Below are 25,814 nucleotides of genomic sequence, written 5' to 3' on the forward strand. Positions count from 1 at the left end.
AAAGGGCAAGCCATTATACAGACCCACAGCCTTTAGCTAGCGACGTCCTCAAGTTTCTTATTAAAAAAAAAAACAAACAACAACTGAGATTCAAAGTTAATGACACAGGGGAAGTGACACATTTTGGGTCTGGGTTAGCCCCCTCCCGCCCCATGCATGCTACTAAATACTGCGTGACCAAAGAAATATAAATTTCCCACAGGATAGGGAAGAACATTAAACGTGTTTTCTATGTGCACACACACAAGCACATAAACATCCATAATTTTAAGAGACTATGCGAACAAAGCTATTTCTTAACACCCTAAACAAAGAAAGTAATTATTTGATTCAATAAAATCTTCTCTTCCCCAGCGACTCGATTATCCAATCAGATCTCTCTTACAAACCTGCGGTGATAAATTTAGCCCATCGCGCGCTGAGCATGACGTCGCACGGTGTAGTTTTGTATAGCGCGTATTTTGACGGTTCGTCAGTTCGCTGGAATTGATTGAATGGCGTGCGGCATAGACACGTTCCTCTTAGTTTTAGTGTTCAAACTAAATGTTACTACTAAGACACATGGAAGTGACTACTTAAAATTGACGTGAATACTTACAGCAATGGAAGTCAAATGAGGTCAAGTCTGTACGCAAGTCGTAAAGGATTCTAGTGGCAGGATGAGGCTTTTCTTGAAGCGTAAAATTCTGGTTTTGCTGATTACGCTGGCGCTCATTATTTTAATTGGATTGTCTACAAGGCCTTTGGAATCAAATGGTGAGTGCACATAGGATTCCAGGTGTAGGTGGGTTTAACGTGCGCGGAGAATGTGTGTGATGTAGGCGGGGTGTGTGATGTGGGCGGGGTGTGCGATGTGGGCGGGGTGTGTGATGTGGACGAGGTGTGCGATGTGGGCGGGGTGTGTGGGTGGGGTGAGTGGTATGGGCGGAGTGTGCGAAGTAGGCGGGGTGTGTGATGTAGGCGGGGTGTGGTGTGGGCGGGGTGTGCGATGTAGGCGGGGTGTGTGGTGTGGGCGGGGTGTGCGATGTAGGCGGGGTGTGTGGTGTGGGAGGGGTGTGTAGCGTGGGCGGGGCGTGTTCTGTGGGTGGGGTGTGTAGTGTGGACGGGTTGTATTCTGTGGGTGGGGTGTGTAGCGTGGTCGGGGTGTGTGGTGTGGGCGGGGTGTGTGGTGTGGGTGGGGTGTGTTCTGTGGGCGGGGTGTGTAGCGTGATCGGGGTGTGATCAATTAAAAATTCCCATTGAAGTTTGAGGATCCCATTTAGGACCGAGTTCTCGGTGTCGTGTTTAGACGTGCTGTTGTAATATGGGCTCAGGTGTTTTTTTAGGGCCCATCACAGGTAAAATGTACCTCGACACTACCTGTAGCTTGGGCCGGTTGGTGGGAGGACAGCTGTTCAGTAGCCGGCAGGCCGGTAAATGTCAACTGCCGGTAAATGTCAACTGCCGGTAAATGTCAACTGTAGGATGGGTCAGTAGCCTAGACGTTGTGTATCTTGTCATGTGTATATGTCATGCTGGTAGCACGTTATATGGACTGTACATGTCATGTGTGGCGGTACATGTCATCCTTATATCTGGTCATGTGTATAAGTCATGTGTACATGTCATTTTGAGGATCTGCTAGGTGTACATGCAATTCACCGAGTCTGAGGAAAGAGAGCACCCCACACAAACATAATTGTGAATACAAATAGAGGCGCGTTGTCTCCCTTTCTTCTCTGTTTACAGATTTGTTGAGCAAATAAGAATAAACCCTTAAAGGTTTCTTTAGTGATCCGCTTTTATACGATACGTTCACAAATCTTTTAATCGTTCTATTATATGGTTGTTAGACCGGGACAGTGCCAGAAGTTGAAGGCATTGTTCTCTAGAAACTCTGGAAGATCAACTTATGAATGTTTCTAATTTTAGAATGTGCTAGCACATCTTAATACCTTTTTACAAGCTAATATATAGTTCGCAACGTTTATTTGTTTGTTCGATTGTGGGTTTGTGGCAAATCTTGTAAATCAATTTTGACCCACTTAAAATGCAGCGATTTCGTTCAAATTTTAAAGATACGTTCCACTTCGATGACAATAAAAGTCTATTTATTTTTTAATTTAATTAGATGTTTAATTCGTCATTAAAAATTAATTAAACGGTGTCGACACAAAGGGGAGATAACAACATTTTATCGCTATAATATGTAAAAGATTTCATGAGCTACCAAAGCTTTCATGAAAGAAAGCAGATTAGTTTTATTTTCTTATTTTCAGTACATTTAAAAGCTTGTAGCTATACATTTTTAAAAAAAAATATTTTTTTATAGTTTCCATGTCAGATAATTTGTTTTGAATAATAATAACCGTGTCACAGATAATGTGTATTGAGTGATGTTAAACCAGTAACACCTAACGAGTTAGACAACTAGCTGCCGACACTAACAATGTTTTATGATCACACCCTAGGAGTGTCCTCTAGATATCTAGAAGATGTTACTTATCACCTCCTGAAGATGTTACTTATCACCTCCTGATTAAGCACAGCGCGTGCTTATGTTGATGCTTCGTGTGCTTGGTACGGACCGTGCACGTTTTATGTAACATTATAGTGGTGGATCATGTTGTAACGTTAAGAAATGGTGTTGGTGGCGGTAGGAAGTTTTGTAACATTTTTAAACATTTTCAAAATGTTTTATTTCGTTAAATTTGTGATACTTAGAATATACTCTCCATACTAGCCCAAAAATATTTAAAAATAGCTTTTAATGAAGATAGAAAAATCCATGATATAGCCTATACGAATGACTCTTGAATTTTTAAGATATTTAATTTTTTAATAGTTCCAAAATAACCAGTTGATTTTTATTTCGGGGGGTGGGGGGAGGGGGCGGTGAAGAGAAGGGAGGGGTTGAGGTGTTTGTAATATTAGTAAAATGGGGGTGGGGTTGAGGGTGATACGTGTGAATCTCATATAACGTTAAATGGCTTCTGGGGTTTGGTAAAAATCTCAAATTTTTGTTTTCTGTATTATGTGCAAGATAACTAACCCCGGAAATCACATCACTTCTTTAATAAGTAGAACATGTATAGTCCATGTATGGAACATGTATAGAACATGTATAGAACATGTGTAGAACATGTAGAGAACATGTATAGAATATGTGTAGAACATGTATAGAACATGTGTAGAACATGTAGAGAACATGTATAGAATATGTGTAGAACATGTATAGAACATGTGTAGAACATGTATAGAACATGTATAGAACAGGTATAGAACCAGTATAGAACATGTATAGCCCATGTATAGAACATTTAGAGAACATGTATAGAACATGTGTAGAACATATGTAAAACAAGAGTAGAACATGTATACAATAAGTAGTCCACATGTTGTTAATTTTACCCACTAATGATGGATGAACGTGACGTGAAATACATCTCGTGAAAATACACCAATACTGACATCATGACAATTTTATATTCCTGTTGGTAACACAACATATTGACACCATGTCTGATGGTTACACATCATATTGACATCATGACATTTTGTTTCATTCCTGCTGATACCACCATAAAAACGACACCAACCGTTCATCTGTGTCACACCACCACCACCAACGACACCAACCGTTCATTCTCTGTGTCACACCACCAACAACAAAACTAGCAACTGGTACGCCTTAAATTGATTTTTTTTAACCTGAGGAAAAAAATCGTTGTACTACTCAGTCATGTAGTGGCAACATTGTTAGATCATCCTATCGTTTGGTCGCTGTGTTAGATCACCCTATCGTTTGGTCGCTGCGTTAGATCATCCTATCGTTTGGTCGCTGTGTTAGATCACCCTATCGTTTGGTCGCTGTGTTAGATCATCCTATCGTTTGGTCGCTGAGTTAAATCATCCTATCGTTTGGTCGCTGAGTTAAATCATCCTATCGTTTGGTCGCTGCGTTAAATCATCCTATCGTTTGGTCGCTGTTTCCCTTATCTGTGCCTGATTAGGGGATTACCTCCACACATTGATCGACCGCCGGAAACTGGCCTTGTTTGAATGGTGTCATGCTGGTTTGATGCAAACAGACTCCCATAGTACCGTATAGTAACATACAAGATATCTTTTATTCATTGTATGTGTATTGTGTCGGTGTATTCTGTCAGTGTATTGTGACACAAACAGCCAGACAGCTTCGCCAACCTTGTCACAAAAAGCCGGACAGCTCCATCTAGACTGACACAAACAGCCGGACAGCTCCATCTAGACTGACACAAACAGCCGGACAGCTCCATCTAGACTGACACAAACAGCCGGACAGCTCCATCTAGACTGACACAAACAGCCGGACAGCTCCATCTAGACTGAAACAAACAGCCGGACAGCTCCATCTAGACTGACACAAACAGCCGGACAGCTCCATCTAGACTGACACAAACAGCCGGACAGCTCCATCTAGACTGACACAAACAGCCGGACAGCTCCATTTAGACTGACACAAACAACCGGACAGCTCCATTTAGACTGACACAAACAGACGGACAGCTCCATCTAGACTGACACAAACAACCGGACAGCTCCATCTAGACTGACACAAACAGCCGGACAGCTCCATCTAGACTGACACAAACAGCCGGACAGCTCCATCTAGACTGACACAAACAGCTCCATCTAGACTGACACAAACAGCTCCATCTAGACTGACACAAACAGCCGGACAGCTCCATCTAGACTGACACAAACAGCCGGACAGCTTCATTTAGACTGACACAAACAACCGGACAGCTGCATTTAGACTGACACAAACAGCCGGACAGCTTCATTTAGACTGACACAATCAGCCGGACAGCTCCATCTAGACTGACACAAACAGACGAACAGCTCCATCTAGACTGACACAAACAGACGGACAGCTCCATCTAGACTGACACAAACAGCCGGACAGCTCCATCTAGACTGACACAAACAGCCGGACAGCTCCATCTAGACTGACACAAACAGCCGGACAGCTCCATCTAGACTGACACAAACAGCCGGACAGCTCCATCTAGACTGACATAAAACAGCCGGACAGCTCCATCTAGACTGACACAAACAGCCGGACAGCTCCATCTAGACTGACACAAACAGACGGACAGCTCCATCTAGACTGACACAAACAGCCGGACAGCTCCATCTAGACTGACACAAACAGCCGGACAGCTCCATCTAGACTGACACAAACAACCGGACAGCTCCATCTAGACTGACACAAACAGCCGGACAGCTCCATCTAGACTGACACAAACAGCCGGACAGCTCCATCTAGACTGACACAAACAGCCGGACAGCTTCATGTAGACTGACACAAACAGCTCCATCTAGACTGACACAAACAGCCGGACAGCTCCATCTAGACTGACACACAAACAGCCGGACAGCTCCATCTAGACTGACACAAACAACCGGACAGCTCCATCTAGACTGACACAAACAGCCGGACAGCTCCATTTAGACTGACACAAACAGCCGGACAGCTCCATCTAGACTGACACAAACAGCCGGACAGCTCCATCTAGACTGACACAAACAGCCGGACAGCTCCATCTAGACTGACACAAACAGCCGGAAAGCTCCATCTAGACTGACACAATCAGCCGGACAGCTCCATCTAGACTGACACAAACAGCCGGACAACTTCATCTAGACTGACACACAAACAGCCGGACAGCTCCATCTAGACTGACACAAACAACCGGACAGCTCCATTTAAACTGACACAAACAGCCGGACAGCTCCATTTAGACTGACACCAACAGACGGACAGCTCCATCTAGACTGACACAAACAGCCGGACAGCTCCATTTAGACTGACACAAACAGCCGGACAGCTCCATCTAGACTGACACAAACAGCCGGACAGCTCCATCTAGACTGACACAAACAGACGGTTAGCTCCATCTAGACTGACACAAACAGCCGGACAGCTCCATCTAGACTGACACAAACAGCCGGACAGCTCCATCTAGACTGACACAAAGAGACGGACAGCTCCATCTAGACTGACACAAACAGCCGGACAGCTCCATCTAGACTGACACAAACAGCCGGACAGCTCCATCTAGACTGACACAAAAAGCCGGACAGCTCCATCTAGACTGACACAAACAGCCGGACAGCTCCATCTAGACTGACACAAACAGCCGGACAGCTCCATCTAGACTGACACAAACAGCCGGACAGCTTCATCTAGACTGACACAAACAGCCGGACAGCTCCATCTAGACTGACACAAACAGCTCCATCTAGACTGACACAAACAGCCGGACAGCTCCATCTAGACTGACACAAACAGCTCCATCTAGACTGACACAAACAGCTCCATCTAGACTGACACAAACAGCCGGACAGCTCCATCTAGACTGACACAAACAGCTCCATCTAGACTGACACAAACAGCCGGACAGCTCCATCTAGACTGACACAAACAGCCGGACAGCTCCATCTAGACACAGACAGCCGGACAGCTCCATCTAGACTGACACAAACAGCCGGACAATTCCATCTAGACTGACACAAACAGCCGGACAGCTCCATCTAGACTGACACACAAACAGCCGGACAGCTCCATCTAGACTGACACAAACAGCCGGACAGCTCCATCTAGACTGACACACAAACAGCCGGACAGCTCCATCTAGACTGACACAAACAGCCGGACAGCTCCATCTAGACTGACACAAACAGCTCCATCTAGACTGACACAAACAGCTCCATCTAGACTGACACAAACAGCCGGACAGCTCCATCTAGACTGACACAAACAGCCGGACAGCTCCGTCTAGACACAGACAGCTCCATCTAGACTGACACAAACAGACGGACAGCTCCATCTAGACTGACACAAACAGCCGGACAGCTCCATCTAGACTGACACAAACAGCCGGACATCTCTATGAATGTGACCAAAGGCTCATGTACCAACTGAAGAGATAACACCTAACAAAAAAAAAACAAAAAAAAAACAAAAAAACTTCAAACAGTGAAACATGAAACAGATAATCAAAGATTACATTTCTATGATCTCTTTCCTGTAGATCCGTCCTGTTCGATTATGTGTGTCAGCTAAAAATAGAATATTTACTATAGAAGAATATTTAAATACTTTCATTCGTCATAGATCTAGATGTAGAACAGTTTTACATTCGTCATAGATCTAGATGTAGAACAGTTTGCTATGGAAACAGTACGTCAAAGCTCAGAAAATCTATTTAAGAAAACAACAACCGCGAGCTTAAACTACACTTGAGCAAACTTTGGGCATGAAATCTAAACCCCACCCACCCCCACATAGTCAACTTATCTCCCTCACACACACGCCCACACATAGCCAACCTATGTCTCACACACACACATTCCCCCACAAAGTCTTACACAAGTGCTTTGTCTCACACATACATGAACGACACATGTAAGTCCCAGTCAGCACCTCCACCCCACCCCTCCCCCCCACACACATTAACATGCAATAAAGGATTAAGATTAATTACCAGTAAGTAGGGCCTATAGACCTGAAACTCACAAGATCGTGTACCTTTAAGACAAACAAATCAATATTGTTTTTTCCCCTACCTACCTGTAGGTATCGAAGTCCATCGGTTTCAATGTTTCAACTTCTTAATCAATACAGGTGTATTTTATTCAGGGGAGATGAGTTAATTAAATCTAAGACCTATCCGCCCTCAACGGCAGTATCAATTGAGTTGTATTTTATTCAGATGTGATTGGTTAATTTACTCGCAGCCGACCTCAATGGTCATGCACGAAATTTAACGTCAGCTGATCTGCCGTTCCATCGCTCATTAAATTTTTATCCTAATGAGACCGGGTGAATTAAAAACTTCAAACTACCTGCGCTCATGCAATAATGGGCTGGGTTCAAAGACCTGTGCAGGATATAGCAAAGAGAAAAACTTAATCAATAGAATATCGTATTCGCCGGTAGTGATGTTAGGGTCAAGGTTGGGGTCAAACTCCATATTCAGAGCTTGGATTATCGTAAGGGTTTACATTTCTTTTAACGTACGCATTAGGGTTCATATAAACTAAACTAAACGAGGCTTCAATAGGCAATAGGCTCTAATCAAATATTTTGTTTCACAATTGGGGCTACACCTAAAATAACCATGCAGCAAACAGACCACACTATCCCTTAATGCAGGGGTCTCCAAACTTTTCAGTCCGAGGGCCGCATTAACTATCAAATTTCAGTTCGGGGGCCAGTTTCTTCCATGCATGTCTTTGATTTTTCTGGGCCAAGTTCCTCAGCCATCACCAACAACGTTTTTTCCGTGGAGAAAAAGATCTCCGCGGGCCGTAGTTTGGAGACACCTGCCTTAATGTGAAATTTCATCAACCTAGCTGTAACGGTACTCAAGTAATCGTGTTTACACACAGACAGACAGACAGACAGACACACACACACAAACATACGAACAAGATTGCAAAATTATGTTTTTCCGTATCAGTGAGGTGTAAAACGTCGAGATTTGTAAAAATCTCGATTTTTTTTTTTTGCACGATTACAATACTTTCTCTGTACTTCGTATATACGAGAAAGTAAAAAAAATAATAGCACGCATTGCTTGTTGATATTTTACTGTCACAATGTGTTAACAAGCTGTGTCACAAATTGAGTTTTTCATGTAGTCAAAACATGGGGGTCTGTGAATTTGCGAAGTGGGTGGTAATGGTATACAAAAAGATCAGGACCTGTTGCGTGGACTCTCGTGGGTGGTAATGGTGGTATACAAAAGTATCTTGACCTGTTGCGTGGACGAGTTACTCGTGGGTGGTAATGGTGGTATACAAAAGTATCTTGACCTGTTGCATGGACGAGTTACTCGTGGGTGGTAATGGTGTTATATAAAAAGATCTAGATCTGTTGCATGGTCGAGTTACTCGTGGGTGGTAATGGTGGTATATAAAAAGATCTAGATCTGTTGCATGGACGAGTTACTCGTGGGTGGTAATGGTGGTATATAAAAAGATCTAGATCTGTTGCATGGACGAGTTACTCGTGGGTGGTAATGGTGGTATACAAAAGTATCTTGACCTGTTACATGGATGAGTTACTCGTGGGTGGTAATGGTGGTATACAAAAGTATCTTGACCTGTTGCATGGACGAGTTACTCGTGGGTGGTAATGGTGGTATACAAAAGTATCTTGACCTGTTGCGTGGACTAGTTACTCGTGGGTGGTAATGGTGGTATACAAAAGTATCTTGACCTGTTGCATGGACGAGTTACTCGTGGGTGGTAATGGTGGTATACAAAAGTATCTTGACCTGTTGCATGGACGAGTTACTCGTGGGTGGTAATGGTGGTATATAAAAGTATCTTGACCTGTTACATGGACGAGTTACTCGTGGGTGGTAATGGTGGTATATAAAAAGATCTTGACCTGTTGCATGGACTAGTTACTCGTGGGTGGTAATGGTGGTATACAAAAGTATCTTGACCTGTTGCATGGACGAGTTACTCGTGGGTGGTAATGGTGGTATACAAAAGTATCTTGACCTGTTGCATGGACGAGTTACTCGTGGGTGGTAATGGTGTTATATAAAAAGATCTAGATCTGTTGCATGGACGAGTTACTCGTGGGTGGTAATGGTGGTATATAAAAAGATCTTGACCTGTTGCATGGACGAGTTACTCGTGGGTGGTAATGGTGGTATATAAAAAGATCTAGATCTGTTGCATGGACGAGTTACTCGTGGGTGGTAATTGTGGTATGTAAAAAGATCTTGACCTGTTGCATGGAAGAGTTACTCGTGGGTGGTAATGGTGGTATATAAAAAGATCTTGACCTGTTGCATGGACGAGTTACTCGTGGGTGGTAATGGTGGTATATAAAAAGATCTAGATCTGTTGCATGGACGAGTTACTCGTGGGTGGTAATGGTGGTATATAAAAAGATCTTGACCTGTTGCATGGACGAGTTACTCGTGGGTGGTAATGGTGGTATATAAAAAGATCTTGACCTGTTGCATGGACGAGTTACTCGTGGGTGATAATGGTGGTATATAAAAAGATCTAGATCTGTTGCATGGACGAGTTACTCGTGGGTGGTAATGGTGGTATATAAAAAGATTTTGACCTGTTGCATGGACGAGTTACTCAGCCAGTGGCTTTGTTGAAGTGGGATTTGTTTCTAGAAGGGCCATGGCTTATGGGATGGCAAAAATAAAATTTCGACTTTCGGAAAGAGTGAGGGCAGGCCAAAAATAGGTGTCAATCATGTAACAGTTGGGGACTGATGGCATTCGATGTTGTGACAGCTCTAAATGGCCATTTGACAACTACGCCATGTTTTGATATAGGTTGCCAGTTAGATGACCACTACAATATATTATGTCAGTTAGATACCCACTAAATATATGTTGCCAGTTAGATGACCACTACAAATATGTTGCCAGTTAGATGACCACTACAATATATTATGTCAATTAGATGCCCACTACATATATGTTATCAGTTACATGTCCACTACAATATATTATGTCAGTTAGATACCCACTAAATATATGTTGCCAGTTAGATGCCCACTACACTATATTTTGTCATCCGACCACTACAATATATTATGTCAGTTAGATACCCACTAAGTATATGTTGCCAGTTAGATGACCACTACAAATATGTTGCCAGTTAGATGACCACTACAATATATTATGTCAATTAGATGCCCACTACATATATGTTGCCAGTTAGATGACCACTACAAATATGTTGCCAGTTAGATGACCACTACAATATATTATGTCAATTAGATGCCCACTACAAATATGTTGCCAGTTAGATGACCAGTACAATATATTATGTCAGTTAGATACCCACTAAATATATGTTGCCAGTTAGATGCCCACTACACTATATTTTGTCATCCGACCACTACAATATATTATGTCAATTAGATACCCACTACATATATGTTACCAGTTACATGTCCACTACAATATATTTTGTCATCCGACCACTACAATATATTATGTCAGATACCCACTACAAATATGTTGCCAGTTAGATGACCACAACAATATATTTTGTCAGACACTAGGCAGACGGTGAGCAAGAAACAAGGGAAGCAGACGCCGGTCACCCTGACCCCTACCATGTACACACCTCCGTCTTTCAACTACAGCAGCCGATATTGGAGGTAATTATCTTCTCTTTGGTCCGTGACATTTAGAGGTTAATTATGGGACAGTAAATGAACAGACGGGCACTTTTACACAAGAAAAGACTGAGTCAGAATATATAAGGGAATAAACGGTTTGATTTCAATAGTTAAATATAATTTTGAAAATGCTAAAAAAAATTCGTCAACATTTTGCAACTCAAAACATAATACGTTTGGTTGTCATTTATTTGGATTAAAAATTGTAACTGGATACGCAAACGTCATGCGACAGCCGGCGAAACGAAACTTCTGACATTTTAACGAAACAAAAAGTTTACCGATTAAAAAAAAAGCACGTGTTAATTAAACAGTCTTAATGATTTTATGCCTCGTGTTCAACAGCTATAAAAAACAAAGGTTAAAGGTCAGAGATTCTGGGAAGGACATTATATTTAGTTTATAGAAAATAATAAGTAATAATTTTAAAACCATATGTATTATGAATAACCCTAATTAGCCATTGAAATAATTAATAATGGAGGCGGTCGAGTTGACGTGATTTGGTCCATCATTATTGTTGACATCAGAGTTTCTTCCAGGCATCTCTTCGGGGGTGTCCGCCCCCTCCCCCCCGAAGACAGTCTACCGCCCCCCCCCCCCGAACGAGATGGAATTTAAATAGTAAAAATATACTTTTACTAGTGTCCCCCCCGGAAAATGTTGACCGCCCCCCCCCCCCCGAAAATATCAAGAGCACCCACGGAGAAAAAAGTCTGGAAGAAACACTGGTTGACATGGATATGAACAACACGTGTTTTTATTTTCAATCCCGTCATCATAGCGCCATACAAAAAACAAGGTAATTAAAAAGTCTAGTGACAATTTTAGCGCAATTTCCTTATGTTATCTAAAAATAGCTCTGTCGTAGCGTAAATCAAGAGCAGGGTTAGTAAAACCATTGGTTAGTTATTAAAACGTTTTTTATTAATTTTTTTTCAGTATTTTACATGTTTTATTTACAATAGAGTTACATGACTAAAAACCATTGCGCGCCTACTGAACGTGATGGCGCAGCCATGGAACGCGATGGCGCAGCTATTGAACGTGATGACGCGTGTGGTGTGGTTGGAAAAAATGCCTACTAATTCGGTCCAAATTTTAATTAATTCAAAAATTTTTTTGTGACCGAACGAAAGGATATTTTTGAAAACTTTCTTCGGCAATATTGTTCTAAATTATGGCAGGAATCGATTGGTACATGTTTCAAGTCGCTTAGTGGTCTGGTTGCCGAGATATGGGCCAAAAACTGCTTTTTTCGAGGTTTTTTGGCTTTTCCGGGAAATCCATGAAAGAAACCCGTAATCTTTATGGCCTATGTTCATCCTCGTAACTTGCTTAACATAATTGCTTTTGGAACTAGTCATTGATATTGCTTCGTTGAGGAGGAGATACGACTTAAAGCTGCGGACACACATCCATCCATCCATCCATCCATACATTCATACATCCAGAAATGACGGGTTAATAAACGCAATTCTCCAGAATGGAAATTGCGCTAAAAAAAACTTCACTTATGGCTGCAAACAATTCAGAAATGTAATTTTATTGAGAATCAATGGTATAAAAATTGCAAATGAAGAGAACTTAAATTATTTTTCACTGTTAAGGCTCCATTTCTATTTATTTTCATCTAGCCTAAATTATAACCTGTTGTTTCACTTTCGTAAGAAAAGCGTTGATTGGCTGTACAGAAACTCCGTGAGCGATCTTCTGTATACACTACATTGTTGTTATTTGTACTCAAAACTTAGCAGAAACAAAAAAATAAAAAAATTCAATACTTTTTAATTAAAGCCACATGGCCTAGTTATTAGGCCACGCTTGTTTACATTTTCTGTGACAAAATGAAAACCAAATTTTCTTGGTTTTATTAAAAAAAATTGTTTAGTTACTGAAAATATAAAAAGCATCAGGCAGGCCTACATCCAATCTCTAGTGAAGTCCGACAAAAACCGAACAGTTACAGTTTTATTTAAATTGCTTCCTCTGTCTAGATTGAAACGGGAGAGCGAAGTTTGGGGCACTTCTAACCGACCAACTTCTCTGAAATTCGGCACGTAGGCCAAGACCCAATGACAGTGCACTATGACATTACATTTGACTTCATTGGATGACTAATTAATTAAACCAATCGAGACTATTCACGGCTGCGTCCATTCTTTCTTTACATCCATTTTACAAAATTGATAAAGTTTTTACGCATCAATGTGCATCAGGCAGATGTTTTAATAACTCCATGAGAAATGTTTAATATTGGTCACTAAAATAATTCTTGCAATGTTTATATCCCAAGGTTGTAGGCCTATAAGCCGATTTATTTATTTGCATTACCACTGTGTTACTGCCATAAACTTTAGCCACCCATTCCCTTTAGTCTAAAAGCACGATAAAAAACAGGATAAATCGATCGATTCATGAAAAGCAATAACATAAAATAATTTAAAAAAATATAACAATAAAATAATAATAATTTAAAAAAAAATCCAACTATATGTCTAGACTGGCTATTAATTATACGGCCTTACACATCCCCAGTGCCATGTACCAGGATATAACAAACATCAGCATCTCGGTGCCGCCAATGCCAGGTGTACACAGCTACCTGCCCCACCTGAAGGCTAATCCTGACAACATCTTACCTGAGTTCTTGTTGTCTAAGGGCAGGCAGAATGGTGAGATCATTTCTTTCGTTAGTTCATTGTGTGGTCCAGATGTGTGGTCCAGTTGTGTGGTCCGGTGGTGTGGTCCAGTAGTGTGGTCCAGTAGTGTGGTCCAGTAGTGTGGTCCAGTAGTGTGGTCCGGTGGTGTGGTCCAGTAGTGTGGTCCAGTAGTGAGGTCCGGTGGTGTGGTCCAGTAGTGTGGTCTAATAGTGTGGTCCAGTAGTGTGGTCCAGTTGTGTGGTCCAGTTGTGTGGTCCAGTAGTGAGGTCCGGTGGTGTGGTCCAGTAGTGTGGTCCAGTAGTGTGGTCCGGTGGTGTGGTCCAGTAGTGTGGTCCAGTAGTGTGGTCCGGTGGTGTGGTCCAGTAGTGAGGTCCGGTGGTGTGGTCCAGTAGTGTGGTCCAGTAGTGTGGTCCGGTGGTGTGGTCCAGTAGTGTAGTCCAGTAGTGTGGTCCGGTGGTGTGGTCCAGTAGTGTGGTCCAGTAGTGTGGTCCAGTAGTGTGGTCCAGTAGTGTGGTCCAGTAGTGTGGTCCAGTAATGTGGTCTAGTAGTGTGGACCAGTAGTGTGGTCCAGTAGTGTGGTCTAGTCGTGTGGTCAAGTAGTGTGGTCCAGTAGTGTGGTCCAGTAGTGTGGTCCAGTAGTGTGGTCCAGTAGTGTGGTCCAGTAGTGTGGTCCAGTAGTGTGGTCCAGTAGTGTGGTCCAGTAATGTGGTCCAGTACTGTGGTCCAGTAGTGTGGTCCAGTAGTGTGGTCTAGTACTGTGGTCCAGTAGTGTGGTCCAGTACTGTGGTCCAGTACTGTGGTCCAGTAGTGTGGTCCAGTAGTGTGGTCCAGTAATGTGGTCCAGTACTGTGGTCCAGTAGTGTGGTCCAGTAGTGTGGTCTAGTACTGTGGTCCAGTAGTGTGGTCTAGTACTGTGGTCCAGTAGTGTGGTCCAGTAGTGTGGTCCAGTAGTGTGGTCCAGTAATGTGGTCCAGTACTGTGGTCCAGTAGTGTGGTCCAGTAGTGTGGTCTAGTACTGTGGTCCAGTAGTGTGGTCCAGTACTGTGGTCCAGTACTGTGGTCCAGTACTGTGGTCCAGTACTGTGGTCCAGTACTGTGGTCCAGTACTGTGGTCCAGTTGTGTGGTCCAGTAGTTTGGTCCAGTAGTGTGGTCCAGTAGTTAGGGCCAGTATTGTGGCCCAGTACTGTGGTCCAGTTGTGTGGTCCAGTCCAGTAATGGCCCTCTAACACTGACTTAAAACTGCTGACCCGACAAGGTAGGACTACATTTTTAAAAAAAGATCTAGAGCAAGAAAACTTGCCTGACAACGATGACACTATCGGACTTAATGGGAGTTAATTTTTAATTCGTGGTTCTTGCCCTTTGTTTAGAAACCTTGATGTCTTTTTTTTTCTCTCCCAAAGTTAGCTTCGTGATTGGGATTCCTAGCATCAAACGGCCAATCGATATGTACCTGTTCAATACTTTAAAGTCTTTGATCAACGGCTTGAATGAAACGGAGAGAGGTGAAACCCTGCTCATTGTCTGTATTACTGAAGTAAGTGTCGTTTGCGTGACATTTGTCCCTGAAGTGAGTGTCATGGGTTGTGATATTGTCACTGAAGTGTCCTTGTCCATGATATTGTCACTGAAGTAAATGTCATTGATTGTGACATTGTCACTGAAGTTAGTGCTATAGCCCGTGTCAGTGCACTGTCATCGTATGTGTCACTTAGGCCTCACTGTCATGTGTCAGTGAATTCAAGTTGTATTAATTGTGTCTTCCACTCCTGTGAACTTTTCTCATCTCATCATAACTTCAGAAAAATTGTTTGTATTTATCCCGGCTAAATTAGTTTGCTTGTAATGAGAAACATAACGCCAGGATTTAAAAATATAATGTCATTGTTTGCGGGTAGAAATGCAATGAGCTTCAGTTAATAAATCAATCACATAGGCTTTATATTTCAGCCTGCTGATGTAGCATATGAAAGGGGAGTAATCGAGGAGATACGAAGAAGGTAACGCTAACATAAGTGTACTTATCGAAAAATGATCCTCAGATTTCTTAACGAATAGAAAATCGATGTCAAACTATCGATTTAATTCCCGAAAACAATCAACTAGTTTAGAGTTTTTTCTAACAAGTTTTGGACAGAACAAACGTCTCATTGTTTGTCAAACTCCACATTCATTAATACAAATAAAGATGGGACAGATTTGAGTACACATACTGGCATTTGGTAATAAATAATTTTTCAATACGAAAATATATAAAAACAAATTTGGCTTATCTTTTTTTTTTACCGTAAATGGCATTGTTTGGTGGGCTACGTCAATCGTTTAAAATTTCATGGAAAAGCATTTGCAGGGGCCCTTATCGTTAAAGCGGTAGTCATTAAAATGTATGAGCAGGCAACGAATGATTGACGCAATAGGCAACGACCCCCTCGCACGACTGACTGACGCAATTTGAGGCGACCACGTCACATCGATTGATTAAGTCAATGACCTCCTCACGCCACCGACTAATTTAGGAAATACCCTCTCACACTCAGAGGCGTAGCGACCCTTCCCGGCGCCCGGGGACAAACTTTCAATTTGGCGCCCCCCTCGGGAGCAAATTTTCAATTTGCACCCCCCCCCCCCCCCAAACTTTCGATTTGCACCCCCCCCCCCCCTCAAACTATTTATAATGCAAACGTGCAGCTAAAATGACATTTTAATTTGTTTTTACAACCCATTTTTGCGCCCCCCTAAGGTCGGCGTCCGGGGACATATGTACCCCCCTGCCCTCCCCATCGCTACGCCTCTGCTCACACTACCAACTGATCTAGGAAATGACCCCTGACACCACCAACTAACCTAGACCCCCAGACTGACCACCGACTGACCCCGTATGATTTGACCCCCAGGTTCCCCCTGGAGGTGAGCGAGGGCCTGCTGGAGGTGATGACGCCACGAGCCAGCTTCTACCCGGACCTGGGTCGACTGAAGCCCTCGTTAGGGGACTCGCCCACACGTGTCAGGTAGGTCGGTGAGGGGGGGGGGGCTGGGGTGGAGGTGGGAGGGGGAAAGTGGAGAGACTGTCACTGGGTGGGGGTGGGGGTGGCGTATAGGACGGGACTTACTGGGAACTGATTGATTTAATATTCCAAGATTTTCAGAGCCACAAACAAATAAAATAATTGAACGCAATAATAAATGCGGAACAACTAACAAACATACTTAGTGAACGTAATAAAGGGCTGAAAAACAACAACTGCGTGTTATTGCTGCCCCTGAGATAATGGGATTAAAGTATTAAACTAAAGAACTTCCAACTATTCAAGGTCACTCGACCCCTCCGGTGTGCTAATGACACCCCTGCACGCTGTAATGACTAGAATTTAGACTCAGGTAAGGGAAGTGGGTTCAAGACTTTCTGTAGACTCAGGTAAGGGAAGTGGGTTAAAGACTTTCTGTAGACTCAGGTAAGGGAAGTGGGTTCAAGACTTTCTGTAGACTCAGGTAAGGGAAGTGGGTTAAAGACTTTCTGTAGACTCAGGTAAGGGAAGTGGGTTCAAGACTTTCTGTAGACTCAGGTAAGGGAAGTGGGTTAAAGACTTTCTGTAGACTCAGGTAAGGGAAGTGGGTTCAAGACTTTCTGTAGACTCAGGTAAGGGAAGTGGGTTAAAGACTTTCTGTAGACTCAGGTAAGGGAAGTGGGTTAAAGACTTTCTGTAGACTCAGGTAAGGGAAGTGGGTTAAAGACTTTCTGTAGACTCAGGTAAGGGAAGTGGGTTCAAGACTATCTGTAGACTCAGGTAAGGGAAGTGGGTTAAAGACTTTCTGTAGACTCAGGTAAGGGAAGTGGGTTCAAGACTTTCTGTAGACTCAGGTAAGGGAAGTGGGTTAAAGACTTTCTGTAGACTCAGGTAAGGGAAGTGGGTTAAAGACTTTCTGTAGACTCAGGTAAGGGAAGTGGGTTAAAGACTTTCTGTAGACTCAGGTAAGGGAAGTGGGTTCAAGACTATCTGTAGACTCAGGTAAGGGAAGTGGGTTCAAGACTATCTGTAGACTCAGGTAAGGGAAGTGGGTTAAAGACTTTCAGTAGACTCAGGTAAGGGAAGTGGGTTAAAGACTATCTGTAGACTCAGGTAAGGGAAGTGGGTTAAAGACTTTCAGTTGACTCAGGTAAGGGAAGTGGGTTAAAGACTTTCCGTAGACTCAGGTAAGGGAAGTGGGTTCAAGACTTTCTGTAGACTCAGGTAAGGGAAGTGGGTTAAAGACTTTCCGTAGACTCAGGTAAGGGAAGTGGGTTAAAGACTTTCAGTTGACTCAGGTAAGGGAAGTGGGTTAAAGACTTTCAGTTGACTCAGGTAAGGGAAGTGGGTTAAAGACTTTCCGTAGACTCAGGTAAGAGTAAAGCTGACCCCCGTGCTGACCGCAACCAAGCAAGGGAAAGAGTGATTGCTGCTAGGACCATAAGAGAATTATTGCAGCTAAAATTTAAATAGTTTTGAAATACCTCCACTGGGGTCAGAGTTAAAACCAGGAAGAGGCCTACTATACATATTTAAAAACAAATATGTATGGTATTCGGAAATTCCCATTCGTCCACCCCCACCCCCTTCCACAGAACCTACAAAAGTTAATATTAGCACATGTACAAGTACACGGCAATTTTTAACCAATGTTTAACTTTTAGTATAGTGCACTCCCCTTCCACCCCCCCCCCCCCCACACCACACACTTTAACCCCATGTCGGCCATTTGTCCGGATCCCTTCGTATTTACACAGAAAAGCGACCAAACAAGTTTTCTTTAGATATAATAGTGCACTACCACACATTTATAACAATATCATATTTATAACAGTACCACACATTTATAACAATATTGATCAAAACAGCGTGGGTTGCTCATTACATCTGAATAATAGTATTCACTCTCAAGTACTAGCGCTATCCAGCTTTAGCAATAGATATGCTATATATGTAGGTATATATATATATATATATATATATATATATATATATATATATATATATATATATATATATATATATGTATATATATATATATATGTATATGTATATATATATATATATATATATATATATATATATATATATATATATATATATATATATATACATATACATATAGAATGTAAGTCAGGGAAGAGTTTTAAAATTACTCATCAAGTTAAGTACCATTGCAAGCAAGAATTTTTTTTTTACGATGCGCTATGGTTTAACCTACCAGCGCTTACATTCCTGACAAAGATTACAAACAGAACGGGTTACCCCGCCGAGATTGTTTCAAAATCCCACCCACTATCTAGATACCTGCAAAACTTTTATTGTCTTTAACAGGCGACTACACGACTGCCAACATTGGGGCCTACGACAATTTGTCTCCTGCCAGTAAGGCTCAAACCAGGGCATGTGACGGGGATGGTTTTCTCTGGGGTTCCTTTTTGTCGGGGGCCTAAAGGCGGGGAACAATTTAGGGACTGTTTAACTCCGCATTATTCCCATTTGCTCTTTTTAAATTAAATTTAAAATGCGCTCTACCATCCAACCATCCCATATTTGATGACATTGATGGTGACACAAAGTTTTTTATTTTGCTACAGATGGAGATCTAAACAGAATCTTGATTATGCTTTTTTGATGTTCCACGCTTGGCACAGAGGAAGATACTATCTTCAGGTATTTTAATCATGTACTCATAAGTGGGGGATACTATCTTCAGGTATTTTAATCATGTACTCATAAGTTTAACGTTAGAAATTTGATAGTTCACATGGGGAGCAGGAATGGGTCACTACGCCTCAGGTCACAGATTAGACGGCAGCCATGTTTCACTAATTAAATATCAGTCGTGTGTCATTGATTAGATGACAGTCATGTGTCACTAATTAAATATCAGTCGCGTGTCATTGATTAGATGAGTCATGTTTCACTAATTAAATATCAGTCGCGTGTCATTGATTAGATGACAGTCATGTTTCACTAATTAAATATCAGTCGTGTGTCATTGATTAGATGACAGCCATTTGTCACTAATTAAATATCAGTCGTGTGCTATTGATTAGACGACAGTCAAGTGTCACTAATTAAATATCAGTCGTGTGTCATTGATTAGATGACAATCATGTATCACTAATTAAATATCAGTCGTGTGTCATTGATTAGATGACAGTCATGTGTCACTAATTAAATATCAGTCGTGTGTCATTGATTAGATGACAGTCATGTGTCACTAATTAAATATCAGTCGTGTGTCATTGATTAGATGACAGCCATTTGTCACAAATTAAATATTATTCGTATGTCATTGATTAGATGACAGCCATGTGTCACTTATTAAACATGAGTCGTCTGTCACTGACAGCTAGAGGATGACATACAAGCCTCACCAGGGTATGTGAACAGCATGAAACAAGCTATAGCAGAGAACTACGGGGACTGGTTTCTGCTGCAGTTTTCTACTCTAGGGTTCATAGGTGAGTAGGTTTCACCGGAGATTATTGTTTGGTAGGTTTCATAGGTGATTAGGTTTCGTTTGATATTATATTGTTTGGTACGTTTCATAGGTGAGTAGGTTTTTTTGTTTGGTAGGTTTCATATGTGAGTAGGTTTGATTGGAGGTTTTTTATTGTTAGGTAGGTTTCATAGGTGAGTAGGTTTGATTGGAGGTTTTTTATTGTTTGGTAGGTTTCATATGTGAGTAGGTTTGATTGGAGGTTTTTTATTGTTAGGTAGGTTTCATAGGTGAGTAGGAGTGATTGGAGGTTTTATTGTTTGGTAGGTTTCACTGGTGTAGGCTTAGTTGGCAAGCTGTTTTTATCGGCACGTATTTTCTATCGGCAATTATCTATTGTCAAGTGTGTTTTATTGGTAGTTTCTAGAATAAAACCTAGAGATAGACATAACACTTTATACACGCCAAAACATTAGCGCATCGATAAACAATTGGTGGATTCAGTGAAAGCTTCTCAAACTTTGATGGTGTTTCTCTATTTGAATGGAGGAAATGCACGTCTTAATATCAGGTTTTCTCTACTTAAAGTGAGGCTATTCAGGTGTTAAAACTTTTTATTTTAAATTCAAATTGAAGGGAGGCTATTCCAATAATAAAACTTTTTCCTAGTATTTAAAGGGAGACTACTCAACTATTAAAACCTTGCTGATATTTTTCTATTTAAAGGGAGGCTACTCAACTATTAAAACCTTGCTGATATTTTTCTACTTAAAGGGAGACTATTCAAGTCGGAAGACGTGCCGAAGGTGATGGAGTTTTTGCTGATGTTTTTCTCACAGAAGCCCTGCGATTGGCTGCTCGGGGACTTCCTGCATGTGAGGATGTGTAGCCATGGAGACAAATGGGTAAAATCTATTGACTACACGCTAAAAGCCGAGAAACTAGATTGGGTTGAGATGAAAAAGGGGGAGGGGGGGGGGATGAAGGGGGGGGGGGGAGAGATACATGGTTATGTGCTATTAATTATTAGTTTATGTAACGATTTAATTGAAAGCATTGAAATGCATAATATGATTGCCTGAATAGAAATTCTCATGTGAAGTATTATTTAAAGAAAACATTTTTACTAAACGTTTCAGTCGTTGTGTTTACATAAAATTCAAAGCGTGGCCCGACCTATTACACCATCACTGTTCCAACATGAAGGATTCCACTCCTCACTAGAGGGGACCATCAACAAACTGAAGGTCTGTACCATTGTCCTATTGTAGGGGACCATCAACAAACTGAAGGTCTGTACCATTGTCCTATTGTAGGGGACCATCAACAAACTGAAGGTCTGTACCACTGTCCTATTGTAGGGGACCATCAACAAACTTAAGGTCTGTACCACTGTCCTATTGTAGGGGACCATCAACAAACTGAAGGTCAGTACCATTGTACTATTGTAGGGGACCATCAACAAACTGAAGGTCTGTACCACTGTCCTATTGTAGGGGACCATCAACAAACTGAAGGTCAGTACCATTGTCCTATTGTAGGGGACCATCAACAAACTGAAGGTCTGTACCACTGTCCTATTGTAGGGGACCATCAACAAACTGAAGGTCAGTACCATTGTCCTATCGTAGGTGACCATCAACAAACTGAAGGTCAGTACCATTGTCCTAAGTTAGTATTGTAGGGGACCATCAACAAACTGAAGGTCAGTACCATTGTCCTATTTTAGGGGACCATCAACAAACTGAAGGTCAGTACCATTGTCTTAAGTTAGTATTGTAGGGGACCATCAACAAACTGAAGGTCAGTAACATTGTCCTATTTTAGGGGACCATCAACAAACTGAAGGTCTGTACCACTGTCCTATTTTAGGGGACCATCAACAAACTGAAGGTCAGTACCACTGTCCTATTGTAGGGGACCATCAACAAACTGAAGGTCAGTACCATTGTCCTATTTTAGGGGACCATCAACAAACTGAAGGTCTGTACCACTGTCCTATTTTAGGGGACCATCAACAAACTGAAGGTCAGTAACATTGTCCTATTTTAGGGGACCATCAACAAACTGAAGGTCAGTACCACTGTCCTATTTTAGGAGACCATCAACAAACTGAAGGTCAGTACCACTGTCCTATTTTAGGGGACCATCAACAAACTGAAGGTCAGTACCATTGTCCTATTTTAGGGGACCATCAACAAACTGAAGGTCAGTAACATTGTCCTATTTTAGGGGACCATCAACAAACTGAAGGTCAGTACCACTGTCCTAAGTTTGTATTGGAGGGGACCATCAACAAACTGAAGTCTGTATTGACGTTTAGACTATATGTAACTTAAAGTCAGTATTAAAATAAATCAAGAAACCTGGGTTCGTCTTTATCTACCTTCGAGTATTTTTTTGGCGAATTCCCCCCTCCCCTTTCCCCTTCAATAAATACACTCTTGAATACATTTAAAATGTCGGCTTCTCTATAAAAACCCCACAAAATTAACAGGCGATTCACATTATAACTGAAATTATCCCATTTAATGGTTGGCTTTGTTTATTTACGACCAATGATGTTTCGAACTAGCAGTCAAATATTTTGATAAAATTAACACCAATAGTCAGTTTAGTGTAGCCATCGCTACAAACAGATTCTGACTTGTTTACACTGTAACCACCACTAACATATTCTCGCTACAACTCTAACCACCACTAACATATTCTCGCTACCTCTCTATAACCACTAACATTCTCGCTACAACTGTAACCACTACAACGATACACATTCATACCTACACCCTAACCGCCTGCAGATTCCAGTTACGATCTAACATGTTAAAATGATTTCAGGATTCAGGATTTGGTGTGAATGTGAGCCAACCATCCCACAACCCTCCTCTCTCAGTGGTGATTACAACCCTACAGACGTACCTAGATAAGGATATCTACACGGCTTATAACGGCGACGGCATCTTCTGGGCCAGCAGCCCTAAAATAGGTGACGTCATCGACTTTGTCTTTGACCAGCCGGCTAACCTACACAGGTAAATACTAGAGGCGTATCTAATGGGGAGGGGGGTTCTGGGGAAAGGGGGAATCAAGTAACACTTAAATAGGGAAGTGTTAGATGTTTTACAATGCCGAAGAGTTTAAATATTGAATATGAAATGCAGCTTTACCACCTCCTTATAACATGAACCCTTGTATCAGGCTATCTATATCATGAACCCTTGTATCAGGCTACCTATATCATGAACCCTTGTATCAGGCTACCTATATCATGAACCCTTGTATCAGGCTACCTATATCATGAACCCTTGTATCCGGATACCTATATCATGAACCCTTGTATCCGGATAGTATCGTAGAAAGCTTTAATATCTCCTTATAACATGAATCCTTGTATCCGGCTACCTATAATGTGAACCCTTATATCCGGCTAACTATAACATGCCCTATAATATGAACCCTTGTATCCGGATAGGATCGTCATAACCAGCGGAAACGCCGACCACGAAGGCGACATCCTACGCGATGCCTCTATAGAAGTACTGCCAGAGAAACAGCTGGACAGGAACATGACGCAAGGCCCCCGGTCCTTCTCTGACCAGGAGCGATTGGCCAACAAAAAGAGAGCCAACTACCTGCCCCAACTTGACCCTGAGTACGACACGTTCTACACACTCGGGGCGTGCGACTACAACGGCAGCATTGATGTGCAAGTCCCGCAACAGCTCGGGAGAATTTGGATCGTGCGAATCGTCTTCCATTCTAGCTCGCCGACCTGGCTGATTATAAATAAGGTACGGAACATTTGTAGAATTCAATGTGCAAATATATTTCGTGTTCATCCTATCTTCTATAACTTGTAAAATTCACTTATTAAAATTCGTTAACAAAATAATTACATTGTTTCGTTTAACTGAAGGAAAATTACTTTTAAAAATAAACGTTTCCTCATTAACATCGTCCATGTTTTATACTCCAGTGAATCTCCGCGCAATATCTATACATTAATTGTTTTGTATATTACGGTTGTTTTCTTTTTAAAAATTTCAGATTGAAATGCGAGTTGGAAAGCATTAGTCCAGTATTTAAACAGATGGAGATAATGGCAACTGTTTTACTCATTCCAGAAAAATCTTTGTGTAAATAGCATCACTTTTGGTATTTAAGATTATCACCCCCCCCCCGTCACAATATTATACCCCTACAAAATGACGTCACACATCGGCCTCCCATCCTCATTAAAACTTTACTAATTCTAATCAGTATTAACTATTATGCTGCTTTAATTGGAGATCTGAACCAGCTTCAAAACTTCAGAACATTACTTTTTAAATTACAATTTACAAAAAACCAAAAAAATGAATATTTCCTGCAGTTTGGCTGACAGTTTTTAAAAAAAATGTTACGTCACACTTGCTCCTCCCCCCCCCTTCCTCTCGTGACAAAAGACTGACCCTATCCCCATGAGTGTGACGTCGTATAAAAGCGAATCCTGTGGTGAAAATGCTATTCTTCAGATTCTTTCATATCGTTCATCCATTGTTTATAGATCTACCTGTCCATTTTAAATATCTTATTCATTGTTGAAAATATATAAAATAAATAATTTGTGTGAGCTGAGCATCTTTTTTTTCGACATCTTCTATTTATGTATATGTAGAATTATTTCACATGTTGAAAAATAAAAGCACACTGTTCTGAAATAATTTGTGTTCTCAAAATATAAACAGCATTTTTTTCCTAAAAAACATGTTTGGTTCTGTGTTAAAAATTTTTCATGAAGAAACATGTTTGATTGTCATTATTATTTTTAGTTTAAAAAATGTTGAAGCAAATGATAAGAAACAGCCTTGGTATTTCAGAATGACATAGTCACGCTATGAGGTGGTTCTAGTACCTAACGATTACCCAAAAATAACTCAACTGACAAATAATGAAAAAAAAAAAAGAAAAACAGCCTATCGGAACTGGCGGTCAATATGGCAGGTGAAGTAGAGTTCAACGGTTTCCAAGACCTCGCAGCCTTTATTTTTCCTAACGTGAGTCAGGTGTTCATCAAACCTAGGTGGACTCTGGGCCGTCCTGTGGATTGGAATCCGGTATCCAAACTCTTTAATTTTGGGTAAAACAACTAGAAAAATAAAAAAAAAACATCATTTTCCATGCTTCTCATATACATTCAAAATAGAATCAATTTCGATGTCGATATTTAAGTTTTTCAATTAATAAGTAAACATTTCATAAGCTAAATACTTTCCGATATTTATTTATTTTTATTTAATACATGTTGACGTTAAACCATGCTTTTTAAGCATATTTTTATTTTCAATAATAAAACAAATATTATGACAAATATTAAACCGTTCTGTACTCAAGGGTATTACAGACCATCAGCTACTGAAATATATAAAGTGGATTTTGTTAATCAATAAAAAAGTATGTAATATAGCTATGCCTTTTCTGTTTCAATGTACATTAAATTTTTTTAATTGAATAAAAG

The 25,814-nt window shown here is 41.3% G+C and overlaps 1 protein-coding gene across 2 annotated transcripts; it reads left to right on the forward strand.

The window, feature by feature from the left end:
* Positions 1 to 495: 495 nt before the first annotated feature.
* On the forward strand, positions 496 to 24,624 carry LOC131936984 (alpha-1,3-mannosyl-glycoprotein 4-beta-N-acetylglucosaminyltransferase B-like). 2 transcript variants are annotated; one of them, XM_059294154.1, is made up of 13 exons: positions 496 to 756; positions 11,074 to 11,179; positions 13,739 to 13,875; positions 15,268 to 15,401; positions 15,815 to 15,864; positions 16,759 to 16,872; positions 19,467 to 19,542; positions 20,228 to 20,339; positions 21,092 to 21,222; positions 21,457 to 21,564; positions 23,156 to 23,349; positions 23,790 to 24,108; positions 24,365 to 24,624. In XM_059294154.1, the coding sequence occupies exons 1-13, from the start codon at positions 660 to 662 to the stop codon at positions 24,389 to 24,391; spliced, it is 1,605 nt and encodes a 534-aa protein (XP_059150137.1). In that variant the 5' UTR covers positions 496 to 659; the 3' UTR covers positions 24,392 to 24,624. The 2 variants fall into 2 exon arrangements, with proteins under 2 accessions (XP_059150137.1, XP_059150146.1); XM_059294163.1 differs by lacking the exon at positions 496 to 756 and adding an exon at positions 1,393 to 1,468.
* The last annotated feature ends 1,190 nt before the right edge of the window (positions 24,625 to 25,814 follow it).

This window comes from Physella acuta, unplaced genomic scaffold, assembly GCF_028476545.2.
Source record: "Physella acuta isolate Inbredline_101_S28 unplaced genomic scaffold, ASM2847654v3 ptg000017l, whole genome shotgun sequence".
Classification (NCBI taxonomy): Eukaryota; Metazoa; Mollusca; class Gastropoda; family Physidae; genus Physella; species Physella acuta.